The 24,307-nt window shown below is 38.1% G+C and overlaps 2 protein-coding genes across 5 annotated transcripts in view; one reads left to right on the top strand and one right to left on the bottom strand.

Annotated features, from left to right (window-relative positions):
- Window positions 1-24,307, top strand: part of MACROD2 (mono-ADP ribosylhydrolase 2) — a 1,326,034-nt gene that overhangs the window by 202,739 nt on the left and 1,098,988 nt on the right. The gene's annotated exons all lie outside the window — the stretch shown is intronic.
- On the bottom strand, window positions 8,803-23,648 carry FLRT3 (fibronectin leucine rich transmembrane protein 3). 2 transcript variants are annotated; one of them, XM_084622513.1, is made up of 4 exons: window positions 23,414-23,648; window positions 14,669-14,730; window positions 13,414-14,177; window positions 8,803-11,852 (listed from the first exon to the last, which is right to left on the bottom strand). In XM_084622513.1, exon 4 carries the CDS (start codon window positions 11,798-11,800, stop codon window positions 9,851-9,853), a length of 1,950 nt encoding a protein of 649 aa, XP_084478639.1. In that variant the 5' UTR covers window positions 11,801-11,852; window positions 13,414-14,177; window positions 14,669-14,730; window positions 23,414-23,648; the 3' UTR covers window positions 8,803-9,850. The 2 variants fall into 2 exon arrangements, with proteins under 2 accessions (XP_084478639.1, XP_084478638.1); XM_084622512.1 differs by lacking the exon at window positions 14,669-14,730.

The raw sequence follows: 24,307 nt of genomic DNA, 5'->3' as shown, positions 1-24,307 counted from the left end.
CCGCAGGCACGTAGGCAAACCTAAGTAAACAAAATGTCCTGGCCCGCCAGCAGCTTATCCTGACAGGCTGGGACAGGAACTGGTGGGGAAATTTTTTGGAGGGGAGAAGCTGGGGGTCGGGGAGTAACCCCTGTGACCACGCCCCACATGACCCCACTGCTAACCCAGGACCTCCCCACATGATCCCTCCCTGTATAATCCCTCTCCGCCCCACCCCTAGCCTGGGACTCCCCACGCTCTCCCCATCCCATCCCTTCCCGCCTTACCTGGGGAGGGCCAGGGGAGGATGTCTCTGGCTTGGACGGAGCTGCTCCAGCAGGCTGGGCGGTGCGGCCGCAGCCTGCCAGCTCTGGAGCTGCAGCTGCTGCAAAGGCTGGCGGGAGAGAGAGAAAAAGAAAGACTCTGGCCCCGCCTCTTCCCTTCTGGCTGTGCTGGCTGTGCTGCCTCTCCTTGTCCCCCGTTGGGGGAGTGGCTGTGTCCCACCTCTCCCCACTCTATACCCGTTCATAAGCCGACCCCCTTCTCTGATGCTTCCCTTTTTTACTAAAAAAATTCGGCTTATGAACGAGGTATGTTGTAAGTTCTATGAATTGCTGCAACATCACTGATATCTTTGGCTAAGATGCCTGGTGGCTGCTTGGAAACTACGGGAAGCTGCCTGGACTCCAGGTACGGAGTTCGCAACAAGGCTTCCGCCTGCAGCAGGGAACCAAGAGCTTAGGTGGCAGCTGGGCTCCTGGTGGCAGGGAGCTGAGAGCCCAGAGCGCAGCCAGGCTGTGAACAGGGAGCTGCCTGTGGAGCTGAGAGCCTGGGCTCTCAGCCACCCCTTCCCCCCACACTCTCCCTCTTCAGTCAGTGGAAGCACTTCTGGTGAGGATGTGCACCACCAGCAGAAGGAGGGTAGTATGAACATACAACCACCACAACAATTACTGTGGTGATTGTAAGTTGACCTAACATAAGCTGATTTATACCTATTTAGGGCATGTCTACACTAGAAATGTGACATATACTCTGATGAGCTGGAAAAAGGAATAAAATGTTGTGACCTACTTTAACATCATCTTACATACCTCTGTTGTTTCTCTTGCTACACAGGGCTCTTTGGAGTAGTGTGTGTGCATGTATGCTACTCCAGCTTCAGCCTGGTCCATATTAGAGAATCAAAGAACCCTAGGGCTAGAATGGACAGCCAGGGTCACTAGTCTAATCCCCCTGCTAACATGCGGGATTTATTGTATCTAAACCGTCCAAGACAGATGGCTGTCCAGCCTCTTTTTGAAAACCTTCAATGAAGGAGATTCCGAGACTTCCCTGGGCAGTTTGTTCCATTGTCCTGCTGTTCTTACAGTTTGGGAATTTTTCCTGAGATTTAATCTAAATCTACTGGGGCTGCCAAGCAATTACAAAAATAATCATGATTAATTGCAGTTTTAATCCCACTGTTAAACAATAATAGAATGCCATTTATTTAAATCTTTTGAATATTTTCTACATTTTCAGATATATTGGTTACAATTACAACGAAGAATACCAAGTGTACAGTGCTCACTTTATATTATTTTTGGTTACAAATATTTGCACTGTAAAAAAGATAAACAAAAGAAACTATTTCAATTCACCTCATACAAGTACTGTCGTGCAATCTCTTTATCATGAAAGTGTAATTTACAAATGTAGAATTTTTTTTACATAACTGCACTCAAATAAAACAATGTAAAAATTTAGAGCAGTGTTTCTCAAACTTCTTGTGCTGGTGATTCCATTTGGACTTAAAAAAAAATAGTGACACCCACCCCCCACCACTACAAAAAATTGTGATTCCCTGGCTTGAGCCCCCCTCGGGGCAGGAGTTCTGGCTTTCAGTCCCCCTCGGGACATGGGGCTCTGGCCTTCAGCTCCCCCCGCCCCCTGCGGAGCTCCGATCTTCAGCTCCCCTGCTGCTTCTGGGGCTCAGGGCTTCATCCCCACTTGGGTCTCCATGCTTCAGTCCCCCTTGGGCCAGGGGGCTCCGGCCTTCAGCCCCCTGTGGAGCTCTGACCTTCAGCTCCCCTGCTGGCTCGGTGCTTCAGCCCACCCTTGGGTCTCCAACCCTTAGACCTGCTCGGGGCACGGGGCTCCAGCCCCCCATTGCTTATGGAGTGTGATTAACGTGTTAAAGAAATTAACATGTTAATCATGCTGTGAATTAATCCTTAATTGACAGACCTACTGCAAAGTGAAAGATCAGTTGGAAGTGACAGAGGAGTAAGACCTGCTTGGATTGGTTGATGACTATGAGCTGCCAATAGGATGCAGCTGTGAAAAAGGCTAATTCAATCCTAGGATGCATCAGGCAAGGTATTTCTAGTAGAGACAGGGAAATGTTATTACCATTGTACAAGGCACTAGTGAGACCTCATCTGAAATACTGGGTGCAGTTCTGGTCTCCTGTGTTTAACAAAGATGATTTCAATCACAGCGATCTTGGAGTCACTGCACACCTGATTGATTCTGCATGGACACCGCAGTCGTTTGCTTTAATAGTAACGCATACTGAAAAGAGACAATATGCTGAAACGTGTAGAGTGTTTCTTGGGTGTTGCATGGAATATTCAATAAAGATATGGAATATTCAAGAAAAGTTAACAATTAGTACTAACAGTTCGATCAAAACTGCTATTAATTGTGATTAATTTGTTTTGAACTAATCGCTGAGTTAACTGATTAATTGACAGCCCTAAAATCTGCTGTACTGTTGTTTGAACCCATTGCCTCTTTTCCTGCCCTCTGTGGCAAAAGAGAACAACTTTTCTCCATCTTTTTTATGGCAGCCTTGCAGGTATTTGAAGACTGCTATCATGTCCTCCCTTAATCTCCTCTTTTCCAAACTAAACATACCGAGTTCCTTCAGACTTCGCTCATATGGCTTGCCTTCCATTCCTTTGATCATCCTTGTTGTTCGCCTCCAGATCCTTTCCAGTTTCTCTACATCCATTCTATATGGCAGTGACCAAAACTGGATACAGTACTCGTGCTGAGGACTAACCAGCACCGAGAAGTGCGGTACTATCACCTCTCATGACTTGCATGACTCATGACTGTTAATGCAACCCAAATTTGCATTTGCTTTCTTTGCAACAGAATTATATTGTTGAGGTTGTGATCATCACAGCTCCCAGATCCTACTCAACAGTGCTGCTGTCAAGTAAGTTATCTCCCCATTCTATAATTTGTGCATTACATTTTTCTTCCTTAAGAGTAGCACCTTACATTTGTATTTGTTGAATTTCATTTTGCTGTCTGTAGCTCAGTTCTCCCATTTATCAAGATCCCTTTGAATTTTAGTTCTATCCTCCAAAGTTTTTACAAAACCCCTTCCCCTCCACCCCCAGCTTTTTTGTCATCTGCAAAATTGATCAGTATGCTCTCTATTCCTACATCTAGGTCATTAATAAGGATGTTAAACAACACCGAAGTTGCACCAATGAAAATAAATCAATCTAGTTAAACTGGTGCAAATTGATTGTAATACCAGTGTACCTTGTCTAATACAAACAGGCCCTTAGACTTAATTCCTGTGTGCCAAACTCAGCAGTAATGGGGTTCATGAGAAAAGGTGGTTGAACAGGTAAACTAATTTGTTGAGAAGTATGAGTATGTCAGTGATCTTAAGAGAGTCATTGTCGTTATAATCTACGTGTTGAGGGGATAGGCAGGATGTGTAAAATATGTGTGTTTAGACTTCTGGGCGCACTTGAGACTCTAGACTGGATTTAGAGGAGAGTCTTTGTTCTGAGTGAAACTTGAAAGCATTAAAAACAACATCAGATGTATCTCGTTGTTTTTAAAGCTACACATGTATCTAGAAATCTTTGGTTACACAGTAGATAATGATTGTATCTGACAGGCATATCTACTAGTTGGGATTAGATTTAAATAAATTGCATGTAACTTTCTGATTCTGTTAGAGTTCTTACATTCTCTTTAATTTAAATAACATTTAAAAATTACGCATAAAGTTAGGGTTCCCCTGAGATATCTGTATATGCTGCATCCCATATTTGATGATTAAACAACATCAAGCAGTCTCTCTCTTGATTTTAGCAGATCTAATTGTTTAAAGGTTCAGATGGAAGACTTCAGAAATTGAAAACATGAGTTGTCATTTAGCTCTGAGCTTTTTTTGTAGTCACTGTGCTCTTTTGTATAATAAAAAACACATAAAACTTTGTAACTATTTTTATCTTCAGTAATAGTTGTGTTTAATGGAACATATTTATTCCTTTGCAGAGAATCCCACTTAAACCATATTTTGTCCTGGCCCTCTGCACAGAGTTGAATCTTGCCCAATATGAATGCTTTGAACTAGCGAGGTCTTAATTGGTCCTAGCAAGACGCTTCTCTTTTTAGTTCTTGTTTGTTAGGATTCTTCTTACTGAGCCGTGGATTCATATTTCACAAAAGGCTCATACTGCTGTAATATAGCATGAGGAGGATCCTGTGCTTTTATTCCATTATATTATCAGTCTAAGAAAACATAAAGGGACTGTAAAAGAGTGGTTCAGTGGATTAACACATTAGTATTTTACCGCTGAGGATTTTAGCTGAAATTCATTTCAGGTGTAGTTTACAACGGATATTTGCTTATGACATGAAATCTTCATGCTTTGGGACAAGGCAATTCATGTACCAGGAAAGACTTGGTACTGCAATGTCAATGATATTACCAGATGGGATTATGGTGCATGAGGCTAGCTTCCCCGGCCTCTCCCTCACAGCCTCAGCTCACTGCGCTGCTGCGGCCTGACTCGGAGCTCTGAAATGCGTGGTACGTGGCTGGCTCCAGACGGGCGGCGCGGCTGTCGTGCCGCCAGCCACCGGTGCTCTAGGCAGTGCAGTAAGGGGGCATGGAGTGGGGGGGTTGGATAGAGGGCAGGGGAGTTCAGGGGGCAGGGTGTTCAGGGGGTGGGGGTGTGGGTAGGGGGCGGGGCGGGAAATGGGGGGGGTTGAGTAGGGGCAGGAGTCCCGGGGGCAGTCAGGAAGGAGGAGGGGTTGGATGGGGCAGCAGGGGGCAGTCAGGGATGGGGATTCCAGGGGTTGTCAGGGGACAGGGAGCCGGGGGGAGGTGAATGGGGCAGCAGTCTCAGGGGGGCCATCAGGGAACATCGGGAGTTGGATGGGGCAGGAGTCCTGGGGCGGGAAGCATCAGGGGGTGAGAAACAGGGCAGGGGATAGGGGGCAGGGGCTGGGCCACGCCTGGCTGTTTGGGGAGGCACAGCCTCCCCTAACAGGCCCTCCATACAATTTCCGAAACCCGATGCAGCCCTGTGGCCAAAAAGTTTGCCCACCCCTGATATAAAATGATATAAATGTTAAATAGCATAGGGCCAATTCCTGTGGGATCCCACTGCAAAACCACCTATGAGATGAAGATTCTCTGATGACAATTACATTTTCAAACCTATCAGCTAATTTTTAATCCATTTAATGTATACCATGTTAATTTTATATTGTATTTGTTTTTTAATCAAAATGTACCAGCTCAAATGCCTTACAGAAGTCTGTGAATATTCCATCAACACTGTCACCTTTATCAACCAAATTTGTCATCTATCAAAAAAAATATTGAGCTAGTTTGGCAGGGTTTGTTTTCCATAAACCCATGTTGATTGGCATTAATTACATTACCCTCCTTTAATTCTTTATTAATCGAGCCCTGCATCAGTCCCTCCATTATCTTTCTGGGAATCAACATCAGGTTGACAGGACTTAATTACTCAGGTCATCCCGTTTACCCATTTTTAAAAATGTTACATTAGCTTTCTTTTAGTCCTCTGGAGCTTCCCCAGTGCTCCAGAAATTATTGAAAATCAACATTAATGGTCCAGATAGCTCTTCAGCCAGATCTTTTAAAACTTGTGCAGGCAGGTTAGGTGGATCTGCTAGGATCTGTTGACTTAGAAATGTCTAACTTTGGTAGCTTCTGTTTCTCATGCTCCAGAGATACTAGTGGAATGGAAAAAGTGTTATATCACCATATGATGAGACTATATCATCAGTTTTTTTTCTCAATACAAAACAGAAATATTTATGTACTTCTGCCTTTTCTATATTATTATTCTGCAGGATGCCAGAGATAGCTGAGTATACAGGTGTACAGTCTGTAAAAACGTGTATTTTTGAGTTGTTTAAGCTTGTCTGGGAGATGGAATAGACATTTTAGAATAAAGCGTAGTAATTGAAGTTAGTGCATTTTAAAACCAATCTCAGTATTTGCCAAAGTGAACAACAGTTTAACATATTGCATATTCAAAAGAGTGAATTTTTCACCATAGCTTCCTAGCTGCACACACATAGATGTAAATCCAGCGACTCTACATTGTCTTCTGTGGAGAGCAGAATTTGCCCCATGAAATTTATATACCATGGGTCACCTCGTGTATTAATGAGCTACGTGCACATTGTCCTCTTCCCATATGGCAGCTTTCTGTCTTCCTCCTGGACTCATCAGTGGAATCATTAGCAGAGTCTGGGATCTGGGTGTGTGGGTAAGGTAGAGGGGAATAGTATAAAGTATCTGTGGACAAATTAAGATAGCCTGTAGTTATATTTAACTGTTCTGTGGCACCTACCTCATGCTGTGTACTTTTTACCACAACATCAGCAGCCTGCAGAGTCCCTGAAATCAGTTGGAGTTTTGCTATCAGAGAGCTGGGGTAATGGCAGAAGGACACACGATCTTTGTACCAATGGTTCTGAATTCCATTGGGTCTCAGAGAAGCAGGGATTCTGCATAATAAATATGCTTTTTCTGTGAAGGAACTACCCCTCACTATTCACAGAAAAATTGAGGGAACTCCTCAACAGGGAAACCTTCAGAATTTTCTGTGCTGACATGTTTGTGGAGGGGAAGGGAATGGGTGTTGTACAAAGGCATAGCGTGGCCCTATATATCTGCAGTCTCAGATTTCACTTTTCTAGATTAGTCTCTGATAATGAGCTTATTTGGCAAGAATAGTTTGTTTGTATAGCATAGTATGTAGAAATCAGCAAATAAAAGGTTAGTGTGATATGCCCTTTTGTGGTGTTAAGTCTGTGACCAAATCGAAACAGTAAGTTCTTCCAGAAGGGAAGGCGATGTGATTCTAGTGATCTTCATGGTGAAGCACAGTGGTTTTCCTTCTTCACTGCTAAAAAGGAAGTGGAGAACTCCCAGTGGTGTGAAGGCACTACGAGGTTGACAGATTGGGGAGATGTACACCAGTCCAAAACTGGGAATCAAGGTGAAAGGAAATACTGTAACACATTTTATTGTAAGCCTTAGGTGTGTCTGAAAAGTTAGAAGAGTGGAGTTGGCTAGGAGGGGGAATAGATTTGTCTGTTGAACCAATCAAACTTTACCTTCATTGTAATTTTTTCTGGCTTCTTCGAGCCATTGTTAAGGGAAAATCTGTACAAGTTTTAAGGCTTCTGGGAAAATGGTCAACCGGTGGGAGTGTAAGAGAGAGAAATATGTTACTTCTGAAAATTGATCAATTTGCAAGCATAACACATCTGTAGAGGTGGGCCTCTTACTCCAGACTGGGTTTCAGTAGCAAAAACAGAAGTCACATTTTTATCAATTGAGCATTGTCTTGCATTCCAAGTGCGCTGTTACAAAAACATTCTTAAAAGTGTTGAATTTTACTTTATATGCATCCTTTCTCCCTGCAGAAATGCCATCCAAAAGATATATTTAGGCATTTGTATGTCTTTTTTTGAAAGTCTCTAAACTCATACTGTGCTTTACCTTGTGGTGGTGTTCTACTCCATCTCTGTACCTCCAGTTCATTAATATAAAAATTCTTTTGACAACTGAGTACTCTCTTGTACTTTAGAGAGATAACATGCTATGTCTTGCCTACCGTCTGTTGTTAATATTATAGTTATCGAGTTAAGTGACAACCTGTTTTCAAAATTATTAAAAAAAAAAAAAATCCCAGCCAAACACTATGGTACTGTGCTTGACAAAGAAGCAGTTGAAGTTCGTGACCTGAAAAGTAATTGCCTCCTATTGGATTTCTTACTAGTCCACAGCTTACAATTTTAATTCTTTCACTGCTTTTTTTGCATGAGTTAGGAAAAGCAAAACACATTGTTCTGTACTTATTTTTACATTTTATTCAGCAATAAGACCAATATTTTTCATACTTAAGTCTGTATGAAAAATTTGTTACCAATTTATTTTTAAAAGCTGAATACACATAGCATTGGATCAAGGCACATACAAGACTGGCCAAAGGGCGTACAATGCACTTTGGTTTTCATTTGCAAAAATAAATGATTATGGCAACAAAAAAGAGTGGCTTGGGTTTAAGACATTAACTAGCTCACAATTCAATAGGAATTGTTATCTTACAAATTTATTATTAAGTTTTGTGGAAATTTGTGACAGTAATGGGCAGTATTCCTGACTGTAGTGGAAGTACATTTAGGTTTGGAAGGATTAGGATTGGAAGGATTTGAATTGTATTGGTAAATGTTGTTAAATGTTGATTTGGCGTATACAAACTGATGAAAAAATATTGCCGTATTAGAATTTGACTGAAGGATATGTACTCTGTATATTTAAATGTTTCAATCTGAATGTCTACATCATTAAATAATTGTCTGCCCCCTCTGCGCCCCCCCCCCTTGTTTGACACACACATTAACATTTCTTGGAACCATGAAAATTTAAATGAATAAAAATCATAAAAATGCTTAGAATCCATAATTTTGCACAACTGTGAAAATTTAAATAGATATACATTGAAAAAAATGCTTAAAAATAAACATTGATGTTATCTGTTGAAATTATTTAAAAAAATCGAATTCTGCCAAGTCTAAGTATATTTAATACACATGTAGTCTGTGGGGTTTTTTATATGCTTTAGAAGTAAGAACTTTATTTCCAGATTTATCAGTTGTACAACTAACCATTTAGCATCATGTCTCAAAACTGGTTGAGGCCTTATTTTAGCCTTGTTCATACTAATATGTTTTCTAATGTGTGGAATTATCAGCATATTTTCTGTTCAAGTGCAGGTACTAACATTTCCCCCAAATGCCTATCAGCTATCATCATGTTCTCCATAATATATAAGCTTACACATTCTTGAGAACTAGAAATGAAATGTGCCCTTTGGTTTGTGGTGGTTAGTATAGCAGTGTATTCTTGAAGCCTCGTGAGGAGTTTCATTAACTGCTGAGGTCTCAAACTTTTGCTTTCATGTCAACAGCTTCAGTTTCATGTAGATGACAAATTGGCTTATAAAAATTCATTTCACTGTTGTTAAAATGGATATATCCAGACAGCTGATATTGCCCATTACCACGCACATTTTTCTTTATTGAGTACTGTCGTGGTTTACAGAGTCAACATTATAGTTCTAAGAAGTTTTGCAACCACTTTTTCATCTCCTCTGTCTGCCAGGTTTAATATTTTATTAATACCAAAGTGAAAAATGGCCTGTGCTTATACTTACAAGGATCGTAAATGAATGCAAAGTCCTGATTGTTCAACACAGCAAGAAAATTCACTTTCACAGTCAACAAGTCATCTTACTCAGTAGAACACAAAAGTTAAATGGGCTGTAACTTCAATATTAGCAAGGAAAATACAGTACAAATTACTAAAAAGTACTAAAATAGAGAATTGTGGTCAGGTATCCCCACTGCATTAATTGCAGGAGTAACCTGAAATTGGAAACTTTTAATAAAAAGTTCTTAAATATAAATTATATGGCAAATGTACAGTACATTGCTTTTTCAGTCTTTTAATCCAGTGTTTTGCAGTAGAACAGCAACCTTTATAGTCACTCTTTCCTGTCCGTTATTTCCTTCAGTATCATGAATGTGAATGATCTGAATCTGGTATACCACTGTCTCTGTAGCTTCTGTTACTGCTGCTTTCACTGTGGTTGTTCTTATACAGATTCATTCCATTAGGTGGGAATATGGTATGTATTACAAACTCTTCCTTGGACACTTGGTCATTATTTATTGGTATCATCTGAAAAGAAGTCTCCCTGATTTCTAGGATGGAGTTGTCCTTCTTAGTTCCAGCTTCAGCATAATCATCTTTTCTCCTCCGTCCTTTGCTGTACGCACAGTTCCTTGAAAACAAGGATCCATTTCTGTGGACATACCAGCACACTAACGCAAGCAGCGCTATAGCTAGTAATGCCACCACACCACCTATGATGGCAGCCACAGGTAAATTAGAATTTTTGTAAGGTTCTTTCTCTTGCTCTCGGTTTAGGGTTGTTGTAGGATTGTACATCTTAAGAGGTGCTGTTTCAGTCTCTATACAAACGGGGGTTTCATCAGACAGATAGATGTTGCTGGTTTCCATGGGAACCATACATACACGGTATGGTGACTCTGGCTCAAGGGCTGTAAGTAGGTAGTCACTCCTGTCTCCTGTAACTATTGTTTCAGTTATAGATCCAAAGGCAGGGCTGTGACCCATTTTTAGCCAGCTCAGTCTTAAAGCAGTCATTGGTAGTGCAACTTTCCAGGAAATATGAATGCTCTCGGTGCTTACAGATTTTACAATGATTGTAATGATTTTCCGTACTGGACTTGCTGTGGTTCTGTAGTTTCTATTTAGATTGGGAGTCTTTATGTCTGACTGTTTGGTCACAGAAACTGGCCAATGCCCTTGGGCAGGGTATAACGTGTTTGGTATTGCAGTAGTAATTTGGATGGTGCTTACAGTACTATCATCCTTACAATCAAATAGCTCTGTGCTGAGGTCCTTGATAGCCATTCCACGCACTTTCTCTGGTGCTTGACACATCAGTCCACGTACGTTAACTTTTAAAGGCAATGACTGAAGCCAGTCACGAACCCATTTCATTTTGCATCCACAGTACCATGGATTGTTACGAAGAAACAATTGAGTTATGTTGTCCAGGTCATCAAAGATACCCTGAGGTAAATTGCTTAGATTGTTATTGGACATATCTAGTCGATACAATTGCCTTAGATCAGAGAAAGCATTAGGTGGTACACGATTTATATGATTTTCTTGAAGATAAAGCTTTCTTAGGTTTGTGCCTGGCAAATTTATGGGAGCAGCTGTAAGGGAATTGCGGATCAATGACAGTTCTGTTAGATTGACTAGATTTATGAAGACTTTGTCTCCTAATCCATGATTGTTTAAAAGGTTTCCATCTAAAACGAGACGTTTTAGATTTGTAAGATCTTGAAGGGACACTTCTGAAATTGTGGAAATACGATTATCATCCAAGCGTAGCTCTTCTATCGTTTTAGGCAAACCCCAGGGAATGGTGCTAAGGTGATTTCGAGAGAGGAAAAGTAGTCTGAGATAGATGTTGTCCCGGAAAGCTCCATCTTCAATACTAACAGCAGAAACTGAATTATCATCCAAATGCAATTCTTCCAGATAAGGAATTTGTGAAAGTGAATCATAAGTAATGGTCCTTATATTATTTTCCTGCAAATGCAGTTCTTTAACATACTTAGGGAGATTGGTAGGGAATTCATCTAAACTGTTGTGATATAAGTATATTCTCTCTACCCTAAGCAAGTTTTTCAGGTCTGAAGGAATCCCAGCATTATTTATTTGATTGTTCTGAAGGTAGAGGGTGGTAGCATCCTGTGGAATTCCTGTAGGAATTGATGTCAATTCACGATCATTACAATAAATGAAACCTGCATCACAGCGACACACCGATGGGCATGATTTGGCACTGACTGAATGAGGTGCCATTTTAAGCAACAGCCCTATCTTAGTCCAAATTAGGAAGATGTTCCAAGTTACACTGATCATGGTCAGGAACAATGAGATTTGTATACAGTCTAGTTTTCTGGTCTTCAACAACCTGGAAAAAAGAACAATATTATCCAGATTACTAGTCAAGGAACTACCATGAAAACACCACTTTGAAATTACAGAAGACAGCTAAAATGTGTGTATTATTGTGAACTTTGAGTTTTAGCTGAACTGAAGTACAGTTTACTTTCATTTCTTACATTAATTGTGCTTAGTTTGGTTTATAGGTTTTGTATTATATAGTAACTTGAATATAACCCAACTATGTTTGATTTGTACATTATTTCATTTAAACAAGAAGCATCCTTCTAACAAATACTACACATTCTATGTGTAAAGAAAAGAGGTAATTTCTTCTCAGATAACTTCATTCCCATCTATGTATGTATTCATCTTGGAAGCTCGCTTCAAGGCAAAATCTTGTCTAAATTTTACATTCAGTTCCTGAAAACCATCAAATAACTTTTATTAGATCAGTTGGAACATATATAGGTCCCTTAGGACAGGTCTACACTATGGGGGAAAGTCGACCTAAGCTACGCAATTTGAGTTACGTTAGTAGCATAACTCAAGTTGATGTAGCTTAGATCTACTTACAGCGGGGTCCACACGATGCTATGTCGACAGGAGACGCTCTCCCGTTGACTCCCCTTACTCTTCTCATTCCGGTGGAGTACCAGAGTCGACAGGAGAGTGATCTACGGTCGATTTAGCAGTTCTTCACTAGCCCGCTGAATCGATCCCCAGTGGATCGATCGCTGCAGTGTCAATCCACCGGTAAGTGGAGACAAGCCCTTAGAGAATAACGAAGCCCTTCCTAAATACCAGTTCCAGAAGTTCTGAAGAGTCCTAAATAACCTTTTAAATAGTCAGTGTGTGAGCAAAAGAGCAGTGACTAAATACAGCCTACTCAGTCTTTGATCTGCCCCATGTTGTTGTAATCAAGTACAATAAAAAGAATTATTTTTATTGTTGTTCCCTTGCTATGTTAAAAAATAATTGGAATGTTCAAAAGTGTGAGACCCAAGGAGCTGGTATGTAGCTTGGGAGTGGTTTACATAACCACTAGAACGACACTTTTCCAGATGATTAGATGGAATATTTCATTACATGCTTTTAATTTAGTGTTTCAATATTTGTCATTCTCAAAAGTCTGCTTACTCAGCAGTATGCTAATAAGCGACTATTTGACAGGTTTACCCACATTTTCACATCTTATTAATTCAAAGTGTGCAGTGTAGACTCTATTCATGAACTGTTGAGATTAGAACTGGATTCTGGTACTATTTGTACATTCTAAGACAACATAATTCAATTATCATTGTAATTAGGATACTGAAAATATCAGTTTCCACGATATGCATCTGAGGAAGTGAGCTGTAGCTCACGAAAGCTTATGCTCTAATAAATTGGTTAGTCTCTAAGGTGCCACAAGTCCTCCTTTTCTTTTTGCGAATACAGACTAACACGGCTGCTACTCTGAAACCTGAAAATTTATAAGATCACCTATATATTATATAATGTCATGATCCCTTCTCTGGCAGATTTATTTATTAATGGCATTTTATTCTCTCAAACAAAAGAAACCCCCACATTATTATTGATCTTACCTTATTTAAAAGTATGAGTAAACTTTCTGCTTGCAGAAATCCAATAAACATAAATTTTTTACTGTGGAGAATGACTTTTGGAGTCTTACGGTTTATTCCATGTAGCTGGTCTTCCTTATCTGTGTTTACTCAAGTGATTGTTGTTGGTAGTAAATGTGTTATGACTAGTTCCACTGTATTCAGTGAACATTCCAACACAGGTTTATCATGGTGTATAAGCACACCAGGTTGTGGAGAAGAAAAGCTTCAACTTCCTGTCACTATGAAGGAATGAGATTTCTATTTTGTTCTTCAAATAAAGTCTGTGCATGAAGAGTCTCTCTTGTTTTGTGTAAGGCCCTTAACAGAAATTGATTTCCTTGTATTTCTTACAAACTCTTCTGCATAGCATAGTAGTCAAAGATCGTAACTTCAGCTCCACATGATGGAAATCATTCATTATGCTGAAACTTGAATGATGATAGCCTCTTCAGAAGGTGAAAAAAAAAAAAAAAAAGAGGTTCTGTCCAAAATTATCCAAGTATAAACTTTGTACAGTAGCTACCTGCTGATAAATCCATACCTGCAGTGAAAGAACTGCTTCCAACTTTCACTTCTGAACACTTGCTCAAAATTTCCAATGCAGAAAATATTTCCTCATGCTCTATAACCATATGAGTTATTTTACAATAGATTGATATTCTTCTGAAGAAACAGGAACATGCTAATTCCTTCTAAAAAAACCCCCACTCCTCTTATAAAGTGTCCTTTAAGCTGTTAATTTCCTGTGAAAGTAAACAGATTTTAATGAATAACAGTGGACACTCGCATACAAAGAAATGCTGATCTGTATTCTTTCTACAATCTGAGCTACATTTATTATTTACATAACCAATACATCTTGTTGCCTTAGTATGTTGGTAATTCAGCAGAATGAGTGGAATTGTTAATAGACATTCTGCTGTCTCATTTCACATTTATTGGGATTTTTCTTTAGCTATTTTGTTATATTTGTCTCAGCACAATAGTAACTGAAATCGGCTTTAATCAACAGACTGTAGAGAAATCATGACATATATTCCATTTGATTACAAATAGAAGTCCAGTCTCATTGAAGGCTTTGCATACCACTGCTATCTCGGTTTTCATTCTTGCTAAACTGAGGGAACAGGTTAATCTCTTCTTGGTTTTAAATATAAAATGTCAGAAATACTGTTGACTAGTTACTGTATGACAGGTGGAAAAGCTGGGTCTAAGTACTGTGTTAACATTTTACCTCAATAACAGATACAGTATTTCCAAATTGTGTGAATGCTTAGACTTCTGCATTATTTCATCCTGCAAGAATGGAGAGATGTTCATGGTTGTGGTGTGAGTTATGTATAATATATATTAAAATATGCAATATTGTTAAAACATTCATAGAATCATAGAATATCAGGGTTGGAAGGGACCTCAGGAGGTCATCTAGTCCAACCCCCTGCTCAAAGCAGGACCAATCCCCAACTAAAGCATCCCAGCCAGGCCTTTGTCAAGCCTGACCTTAAAAACTTCTAAGGAAGGAGATTCCACTACTTCCCTAGGTAACGCATTCCAGTGTTTTACCACCCTCCTAGTGAAAAAGTTTTTCCTAATATCCAACCTAAACCTCCCCCACTGCAACTTGACACCATTACTCCTCATTCTGTCATCTGCTACCATTGAGAACAGTCTAGATCCATCCTCTTTGAAACCCCCTTTCAGGTAGTTGAAAGCAGCTATCAAATCCCCCCTCATTCTTCTCTTCCGCAGACTAAACAATCCCAATTCCCTCAGCCTCTCCTCATAAGTCATGTGTTCCAGTCCGCTAATAATTTTTGTTGCCCTCCGCTGGACGCTTTCCAATGTTTCCACATCCTTCTTGTAGTGTGGGGCCCAAAACTGGACACAGTACTCCAGATGAGGCCTCACCAATGTCGAATAGAGGGGAACGATCACGTCCCTCGATCTGCTGGCAATGCCCCTACTTATACATCCCAAAATGCCATTGGCCTTCTTGGCAACAATGGCAGAGTGTTGACTCATATCCAGCCTCTCGTCCACTGTAACCCCTAGGCCCCTTTGTGCAGAACTGCTGCCTAGCCATTCGGTCCCTAGTCTGTAGCAGTGCATGGGATTCTTCCATCCTAAGTGCAGGACTCTGCACTTGTCTTTGTTGAACCTCATCAGATTTCTTTTGGCCCAATCCTCTAATTTGTCTAGCTATTTTATTGCATTTGAAGTATCTCGCCATGAGGTAATTATTAGAATCAGTGCTATGCTATAATAATACACTTACGATGCTACTTTACTCCAGTTTCAAACATTCTGGGTGCTAGGGGGTAAGAAATGTTATATCTAAAGAAAAACATTTGATCTGGCTGTTCAGATTTCATGATTCCAAAAAGCTGAGCATCTGCTTCAGAATTAAAATGTATGTAGAATAATGGCTGCTCAGGTCCCCATTTTAATAAGCTGAGGAAAAGTAGAGCTGCTTCTAGTCTACCATAAAATATTAGATCCAGTCAGGGACTTGGTTAATTACTGTAGGTATTAACATTTTTTTTTAAAAGGGCAGGTATATTCATTTTGACTTTTGAATCTTGAAAGTGGAATGGTATGCGCCTGATTCTATTCTGTTAGACTCATGTAAATCAAGAGCATCTCCACTATAGGCCGTGGTGGTAAACCATTGTAAATATGTATTCATTTATTTTCTGAAATCTAACTATGGACACCCATCCTGAAGCATTCTCGTAGGAGTAATGCAAATGTCCACTGAGGAGTAGAGTTATGTTCATAATTGTGGTTTTAATTCTAGGTGTTTTCTCTCCCTCCTTGTTTCAGCAGTAATGAAAATATTGACTTAAACTGACAAATGTGGCTGTTGCTTCCAGTGTTGTTGTAACAGCGTTGGTCCCAGGATATTAGAGAGACAAGGTGGATGAGGTAATATCTTTTATTGGACCACCTTCTTCTGAAGAGCTCTGTGTCTTTCACCAACAGAAGATTAGATCACTTTGTGTCTCCAAATGTGACTCACCCACCTTGTCTCTGTAAATGTGGCTATTGTTAGAACAGAAATATTTTAATGCAGTACATTAAATAAAATATTAATACATGGGTACATTTTGGAAAAATAAATGTTGTTTTGTGAACTGGAAAAACAAAAAAAATTCCAGGGAATCTTTCAGCTCAAATAATGCCTGTACATGTTGTGTTTTATATAGCTTCTGTTGCTTGTATTCCTAAATTAATATATTTAATTGTCTAATCTATATAAAAATGAAATCCCCCTGGATCTCATATGATATGATAAAGGAAAAGCAGTTTTTAAAAAGGGTGGCATATGCTGGAAGGCAGGGGGAAGGGAATAAAAGCTTGTTTTAAAGTGCTTTTGAAGTCTGTACTAATTGAAACTCTTTCCCCAATTCATTAATAAAAGATGGCAGATAATTGCTTTTAATTAGAACTTTTAATGGTAAATATAGTGCTAAGGTAAAATTAAACTGTAATAATGTGTATCAATTAGTTTCTAAACATTTATTCCTGAGAAAGAAAAAATAAAAGTTCCAAATTCTGTGGAAAAAGAAGATAAATGTATTTGTTTTACCTTTTCAAATTCTAAACTGTTTCCTCTTTGCTCCATTTGACATGCAAACGCTCGTTTATTGCCTCTATTGTACTACTGGCAATGTAGGATTAAACTGAAAACCCTAAAGCTCATTAAGTTCTTGGAATTCTTTATCCCTTCTCTCGAAATTACATCAAAACAAAAGAGAGGGGAAAATACAGGTCTCTTTGGAGAAAAAGACACTGTTTCAAAAATGTGGATTAACTTTATACCCCCTCCTCCCTTTACTTAAACTGAGAACACTTTTCTTCAGGATTTGATTGTGTTTGATATCTTGCATTTCCCTTTTACGTCTGAAGTTATAGCTGAAAACAATGTTTTTGCATATCAAAGGCTGCAGTGATCTGTCTACATAGAAGAGTGGAATCCTGCTGCCATGCTCAGACTTCCTTCTTCTTGAGCTGTCTCTACATATTCCCTGACATCAAATCATTGTAGCTGAGCCTGCAGGATTAAAAGAAAAGTGACCCCCACTGGTACAGACACTGTGGCCAGGTTTCCACATCATCAAATTGGGAGGTTTCATGGGCCCATGGTTTTGAAAGAAGCTATTAATTTTGGGGTGTTGGGAGGGGAAACTCTTAAGAGAAAAGAGGGAAAGTTAAAATACAAGTTTTATAAATACATTTTTCTTCTTAATGCATAAATCAGTCTCTGGTAACAAAAGTAATATATCTGAACAATTATGAATAGAAGTTTTTAAGTACACTTAGTACAAAATGGAATATTTTCATGACCCTTGCTAAGATAGCACACTTTCTCTTTTATTGAGACACTATTATCTGTGCATATGTAATACAGCTACTGATAATGTTTGAGAAGCCTTCCATGTACTTATTCCAACAATGAAGCTTCACTGGGGCAAACAAATGGCTCACAGATTTTATTTTAAAACATTCAAAGTAACTTGCATTATATAAAGAAAATGTCTTGTGTCACGACACTTTTATCTATAAAGGGAAACATCAAACTTGAAGTCTGTATTATATCTAGGTGCACTCTTTTCTGTACACAGGCAAAAAGAATAAAGGTGTATTAAAATGATGCTGGAACATTGTCAAATGCTAACTTAAAAAAACACACACAACTTTCTTCCAACCTTTGCTAAAAGTTGCATAAAGTCTAAATTGTTTTATTTCCTCTTAAGCTTGACTTCAATTTAGGCTGCCAAATGCCCCCCCCCCCCTCAATTTTTTTTTTAATTTTAACCATGTATTCTATGGCAGGAATTTGGTTACCATGAAAGCCTATGATTTATTTCCCCTCTAATATCTAAAACAATGGTTTGATAATTTGGTAAGCAGTATTTTTAGGCTATAAATGTAACCAGGATGACAAGACATCTAGAATTAACTCAGCTTTTGAATACAAATTTGATGAGTTCAAAAAATTTCAATTTCACAGTATCATTTCATTTACTTTATATTTTACTATTCTAAATAAATATAATTTTAAATGGATGGGCAGCAAAAATAAAAATGTGTTTAATGTAACTTGTTTTTTATTTGTAAAAGTAATTGTGTTAATATGTGGCCAATTTAGAAACTTGGGTTAAATAACTAGTTTACAAAGGCCTTACTTGCTCTTAAAAAGCTTGAAAAAGTCTTTTAAAAGTGCACATAGTACTCAGCTGTATATAAAACAAAGTGTAGGCATTGTTTTCTTGAATGTTCTACTCAGACGTAGTTAATAGCGACAGCAAAATGCTTTCTAAGCACCTTGTCTAGTAATTGAAATTTCCAGGATCATCATATTTCAGGAAGGTGCCCCATTCTTTTGTTTAATGCTAGGCAAGCAGAAGGACCTCTAACTATTCTCATGAGGGCCAAAGAATTTAAGGTTTTGCTGAAGTGCAAGTGTGCTTTTAGTTTGGGTTCTATCTTTTCCTGTTGAATAAGGTTTTTCTTTGGCTTATAGAAAATCAATTTTAAATGTGCAAAACTGTTTATTCTTTCTCTCCTCTTCCCCTCCCCCCCCAGGCTTATAGTGAATGAACCTGAGACTGCTCCATGTACTTCTGTTTGTAATACTAAATCAGGTTTCTTTAAAACAAAAATGAAATTTCATGGAGAATATATTAGCCTTAACTTGACTGCAAATGGATAATGATTATGAGGGTTACTTTCTGCCTCCTTTGCATGGCATAAAGTATAAGCAAAATCAGTATTCACTGGAGTGGATGAAAAGTGGCATAAGAAATATTTGTTTTTTTCAGTTAATATTTTCTGAAGTTTGTTTGTGTCTAGTATTTTTGTTACTATTGAACGAAATCAGAAATGCAAATTTGCTGCTGTTAGCTTGAAAAGTTCAGAGTATAGAAGAAATGTACTTATTCAAAATAAAATTATCTGCCTTTGCAGCTTTGATTTGGTGAATTTTAAAACAGAAATAAAATAGCATTCAGGAGGGGTGGGAGTTGTACTCTCTAGGTTTAACCTAATATGGCTTCTAGGTTTTCTTTTCAAAGTTGCTGCTAAGGTAACTTGTCCACATCTGAAGTGAAAGAAGAGAGAACAAATGCTGTCATTGTCTCCAAGTAAAACCAATTTCCCCCCCTTGTTAAATTTAAGTGGAATAGTATCTGGAAGGGTTTTAACAAATGCCTGGCACTGAAGTTGAGGCATAACAAGAGGCTATGTATATACAAAATACTGTTTAGCTGATAGATAAGCTTCAATGTTTTGTTTCTTTCCTAGTTAGGAATAGTTGTTGATCTTTAGTTGATTGGTTTGGTAGCTACTGACTAATTAAAGTGCTCTCCAATATATAAAATTAACTTGGTGAAAATGTTCAAGTAATTATGTGATCAGATTTCAGAGTAGCAGCCCTGTTAGTCTGTATTTGCAAAAAGAAAAGGAATACTAGTGGCACCTTCGAGACTAACCAATTTATTTGAGTATAAGCTTTTGAGAGCTACAGCTCACTTCATCCGATGCATTCTGTAGAAAATACAGTGAGGAGATTTATATACACACAGAACATGAAAAAGTGGGTATCATCATACACATTGTAAGGAGAGTGATCACTTAAGATGAGCTATTATTATGTGATCAGAGTTATCAGTCCTTAATGAGGGGGCATGTTTTGTGGTACATAATGTCTTCTTTACTTCAGGATACCAGTCTACTGTGATAATTTCAGCTACTAACAAAAATAAGTACATGTACATGCTTGCTGTATTAATGTTGCCCAGGCAGTCTTGAAAATGATATCTGCACTCTTCTGTTATGGTGGAGTTATTGAGTAAAAACTTCAGAAATATTAGCTATTAACATAAATGTGTCCTGCTAGAAAGTGAAAAAGATGTCCATCTACCAGTTGAAGGCATTAAAAATTGTTGTAATGAAAATGTGCACAAACTGTAATACAACAATAATTTATTTGGGCAGACATCACTGCCTTAAATCAGTTTCAACTAAAACAGTTCATTGCTAAGATATTATTTTTTAAAAATATGAATCAGGGACACATCTTTATTTGTTCTTGCTGTAAAACGAACACATTGTCTTTCTGAAGATTAAGGCTTGCTGTGAGTTTACTACAGAGTTTTTGCCCACTGGGGGGTGGTACACACTACAAAAAGTCTGCTTTTAAGAGCCACAAGTCAGATGTTTTTCGCTGCTGTCCAGTTTTCTCTGCTTTAATTACAACAAAGCCTCCTGTTGAGAAAAACAGTGGAGGCCTCCAAGGGAAAAAAAATCAGTCTTTGAAAGATTTTACTGAACTTTACTTCCCATGTTGATTTAATTAACCATGGTGTTTTATCTGGTCATTCTCAGTGAGAATGTTGTTAGAACTAAATAGTATGAATTTAAGAAAATTTAAGAGTTCAATTTAATATTTTATAAATGCGGTCTGTGACAAGGGGTGATCACAGTTCCTGGGGAAGAAGTAGGCCACAGAATAGAGGGAAAATATGCTCTTTAGAAATAGAATAAAATTTTGAGGAAAAACTGAAATTCTCAATAATGGAATTAACACAAATGCGATTTAGACCAATTATTTATGTTTTCAGTTAATTGGCTTTTTATAAACCAGGACTGTGTGGTACCTAGTAACTGCTGAATCTGAAATAGTTTAAAACAAAGGTGAGGGCTTTTAAACTAAAGCATGGTGACAGGTTTTTGGAAGAAATTAAATTAACCTTAAATTTTTCAGGTTGAGGGGAAAAACAAATATTAAAAAAATTCACCTACAAAGTGAGTCAGTTAGGACATGTGACATATATTGACAAGAAAAATAGATATGGATCTTTGTTTTTTAGAGCAGACAATTTTTTTCTCTTTACTTAAATTGATGTTTGCATTTTTCATCTTGCCACAAAGAAAGGTTCATTAAGACTCCATATCCTGAGGCAGTAGATGGCGAGCATAACTGGAATTTCTATCTGTTTGGACAGTATAGTCTAGCAAAGAAAATGGGGCTAAAGATAATAGCTTATTAAAAGTCAGACAGCTGCAAAATTATAACCCTTTTTTAAAAAATATGGTCTCATTTAACCACTGAGAATTTATGGTTGAAAAGGAATATCCACATTTTTTTTTTATTTCCAAGAGATAATTAGGGAACAGACCTTGCATCTTGAAATCAGTGTGACAATTTCTTTGGAAGAGCAACTTGAATTGTGGAATGATTCTGCATTTCACTAGTACTGATGTATAGAAAGTGTTTAATGGTACATTGTGAACTGACCAGAATTAATGTCTTAAAAAAAGGAGAGAAGTGACTTTATGTTTGAACCAAATTAGTAATCTATGGCTAACAATGCCCTTCATTAATTAGTTAATTATATGCATTCATTGTCACTGTAATACATTTGTAACACTCTGGCAACTTTGCCTTGATGTGTCAGAGATGTGCTCAATCAAATTAGTTGCTGTCAGAGCGTAAAAGTTAGTCTAATTAAAATAAAATATCTAAAATACAAATAGCATCCTTGTTCCACAGCTTGCTTGTTTTTTTGCCAATGCTTTATTGACTTAAGTCTCAGAGTAATGCTAGCTGAATCAGAAAAATATATTTGGATGATAAAATCTCCTCTGGATGTTAAAACAACTTGCTTATATGTAATAGCATATATTATGCACGCTTGGAAAAAATGGCAAGTAAAATTAATAACTTACTGAATAACATGGAAAAACAAAGAGCAAAGTTTATTAAAACTAGACATATCAGGTCCATAGAAAGGAGTATCAGGCAACTTTCATATTTTTCCTTTCTTTTTGTTTTTAATGTTGTGGTTTCTAAGAAAATCGGGGCCTGTTGCATTCTTTCTTAACATGTGTGCAACCATTTTGTTCAACACATAACCCCACTGGGGATTCTGTGTGATGTATGCAACATTTTTTGGGGAGGGGGTAACTGAAAAAATACTTTTTCACATTGTGAATACATACAGTCACGGAGAAAAACTGTTTTCAAATGAATGGCTAATTTGCCTAGAGTGTAACACCAGAAGGATTTTTTAAAATTATTGAATATAGCAATCTGGTCCCATTGCACTGCCCTAAAGCTTATCTTTGTTAGTCTGGCTCACTAGATTTGTTGAATTACTATGGCTAATTTGCATACAGTGTAACACCAGAAGGATTTTTTTAAATTACTGAATATCACAATCTGGTCCCATTGCACTGCCCTAAAGCTTAGCTTTGTTAGTCTGTCTCACTAGATTTGTTGAATTACTATGCAGGTCACATACTACATTTGTCCAAGCAATGAATTTTGGCATTATATTGGAAAGGAATATATATTTTAAACCATATCCTCTCTATACGGAATTAAACAGTTAAAACTCAGATATCTCGTTTCAGAATTACAGACGTGGGATAGTAATGCAGGTTGTAGAATCTAGGTGTAGCTGTTTGTTTATCCTTCACAAAAGATTGTAAGTATACAGAAGCATATCTAGCTGTGGGCAAGATATTTGTTCCTTATGTACTGAATACTCATGTGCTGAAGGATCATTGATTTCCTTTCACAGCTGTAAAAACGACTATTAAGGGGATCATGCCACACATGCAGAACTGCCCAGGCTTGGAAAATATTATTTTTTTTATTCTAGTGAGGTATCTATAGTGTATTTTCTAGTATTTGGTTCGAGCGAAATAGTAGAGTCTCCAGCTTAGCAACGGTTGCAGAGATTGATGCTAGTATGCCGATTGAAACTTGTTTGCTAAATATGAACCATGTTTTAAATGAACTTCGTATATTTGTACAGCACTGTAGAAGTGCATCGTAACTTTGCATTTATCATCTTCAGACTGATCTCTGATCGGAAAATTATGCCTTGTTGCACTTGAAAAATTCTCAGTGGGGAAGTAAAATACAAAACTTTTGAGGAAATTAGGAGAAATCAATGAAAACACTTACCTGCAAGGTGAGAAAAAGAATTCCTATTTACAATGCAGCAACAGCCGTTATTCCACTTCGAATGGTTATGCGAAGTCATAAAAGCCCTTATTTCAGGTCCAGTCACAAAAAGCAAGAGCAGCTATGGTGTGAGCTTATACTGTGTCAGATCACTTCTCCTACGCTGCGAAGGAGTGAGAGAGCGAAAGCATTCCAGTTGCGTGCACACAGCCCACCTCAAAGTCTGAAGTTAAAGCTTCACCTAACAGTGGTTGAATAAAGAGCTGATGTCATAAATGGGCAGGTCTTATATGGCTCTTGTCTGGTGAGTAACTGGATAACCAGACGGACAAGGAATGTGCATTACGAACACTAGAGGGAGTAGAAGGCAACTACAGCACAGTCTGCCAAACCTGAAATCTTGGGCAGTACTATGAGGTTTGTAACAACCTGATAAATACTAACACTTTTAAGATTTATTAAAGTCAAGTGCCTTTTAAAATTATTATGGCTGCAGAATCTGATTTATAACAGTACATAAAGAGTGGGCGAATCCCTTATTTTGGTAGATATGCCTTTTCAGAAGAAAATGGGAAACAACTGTTCTTAGTCAGTGGAAACAAATGTTACATTTGTGAATGAGATGTAATTACGTAATGAAAGACAACCACATCTTTGAGTCGAAATGAGTAAAAATAAAATAAAATGTCAACATAATTTTTACACAGTCAAATAACATAAAACTGTTCAGTATTCAAGAGCTATACGTTTAAAGTAAAAAGTTTATGAATAATTTTTATTTCCCTTTTATAATGTTTTGTTTTGTGACTAAAAAAAATAGCTGAAATCTCATCTGAGACATGACCTTCTTTTTTGACTTTGTGGAGAATGTATTGTAGATTTGGATTTCTAGAG

This window comes from Lepidochelys olivacea (genome assembly GCF_965140295.1).
Source record: "Lepidochelys olivacea isolate rLepOli2 genome assembly, chromosome: 3".
Taxonomy (NCBI): domain Eukaryota; kingdom Metazoa; phylum Chordata; order Testudines; family Cheloniidae; genus Lepidochelys; species Lepidochelys olivacea.
The sequence above is the reverse complement of the archived record's forward strand: the minus strand, read 5'-3'. Positions and strand labels throughout refer to the sequence as shown.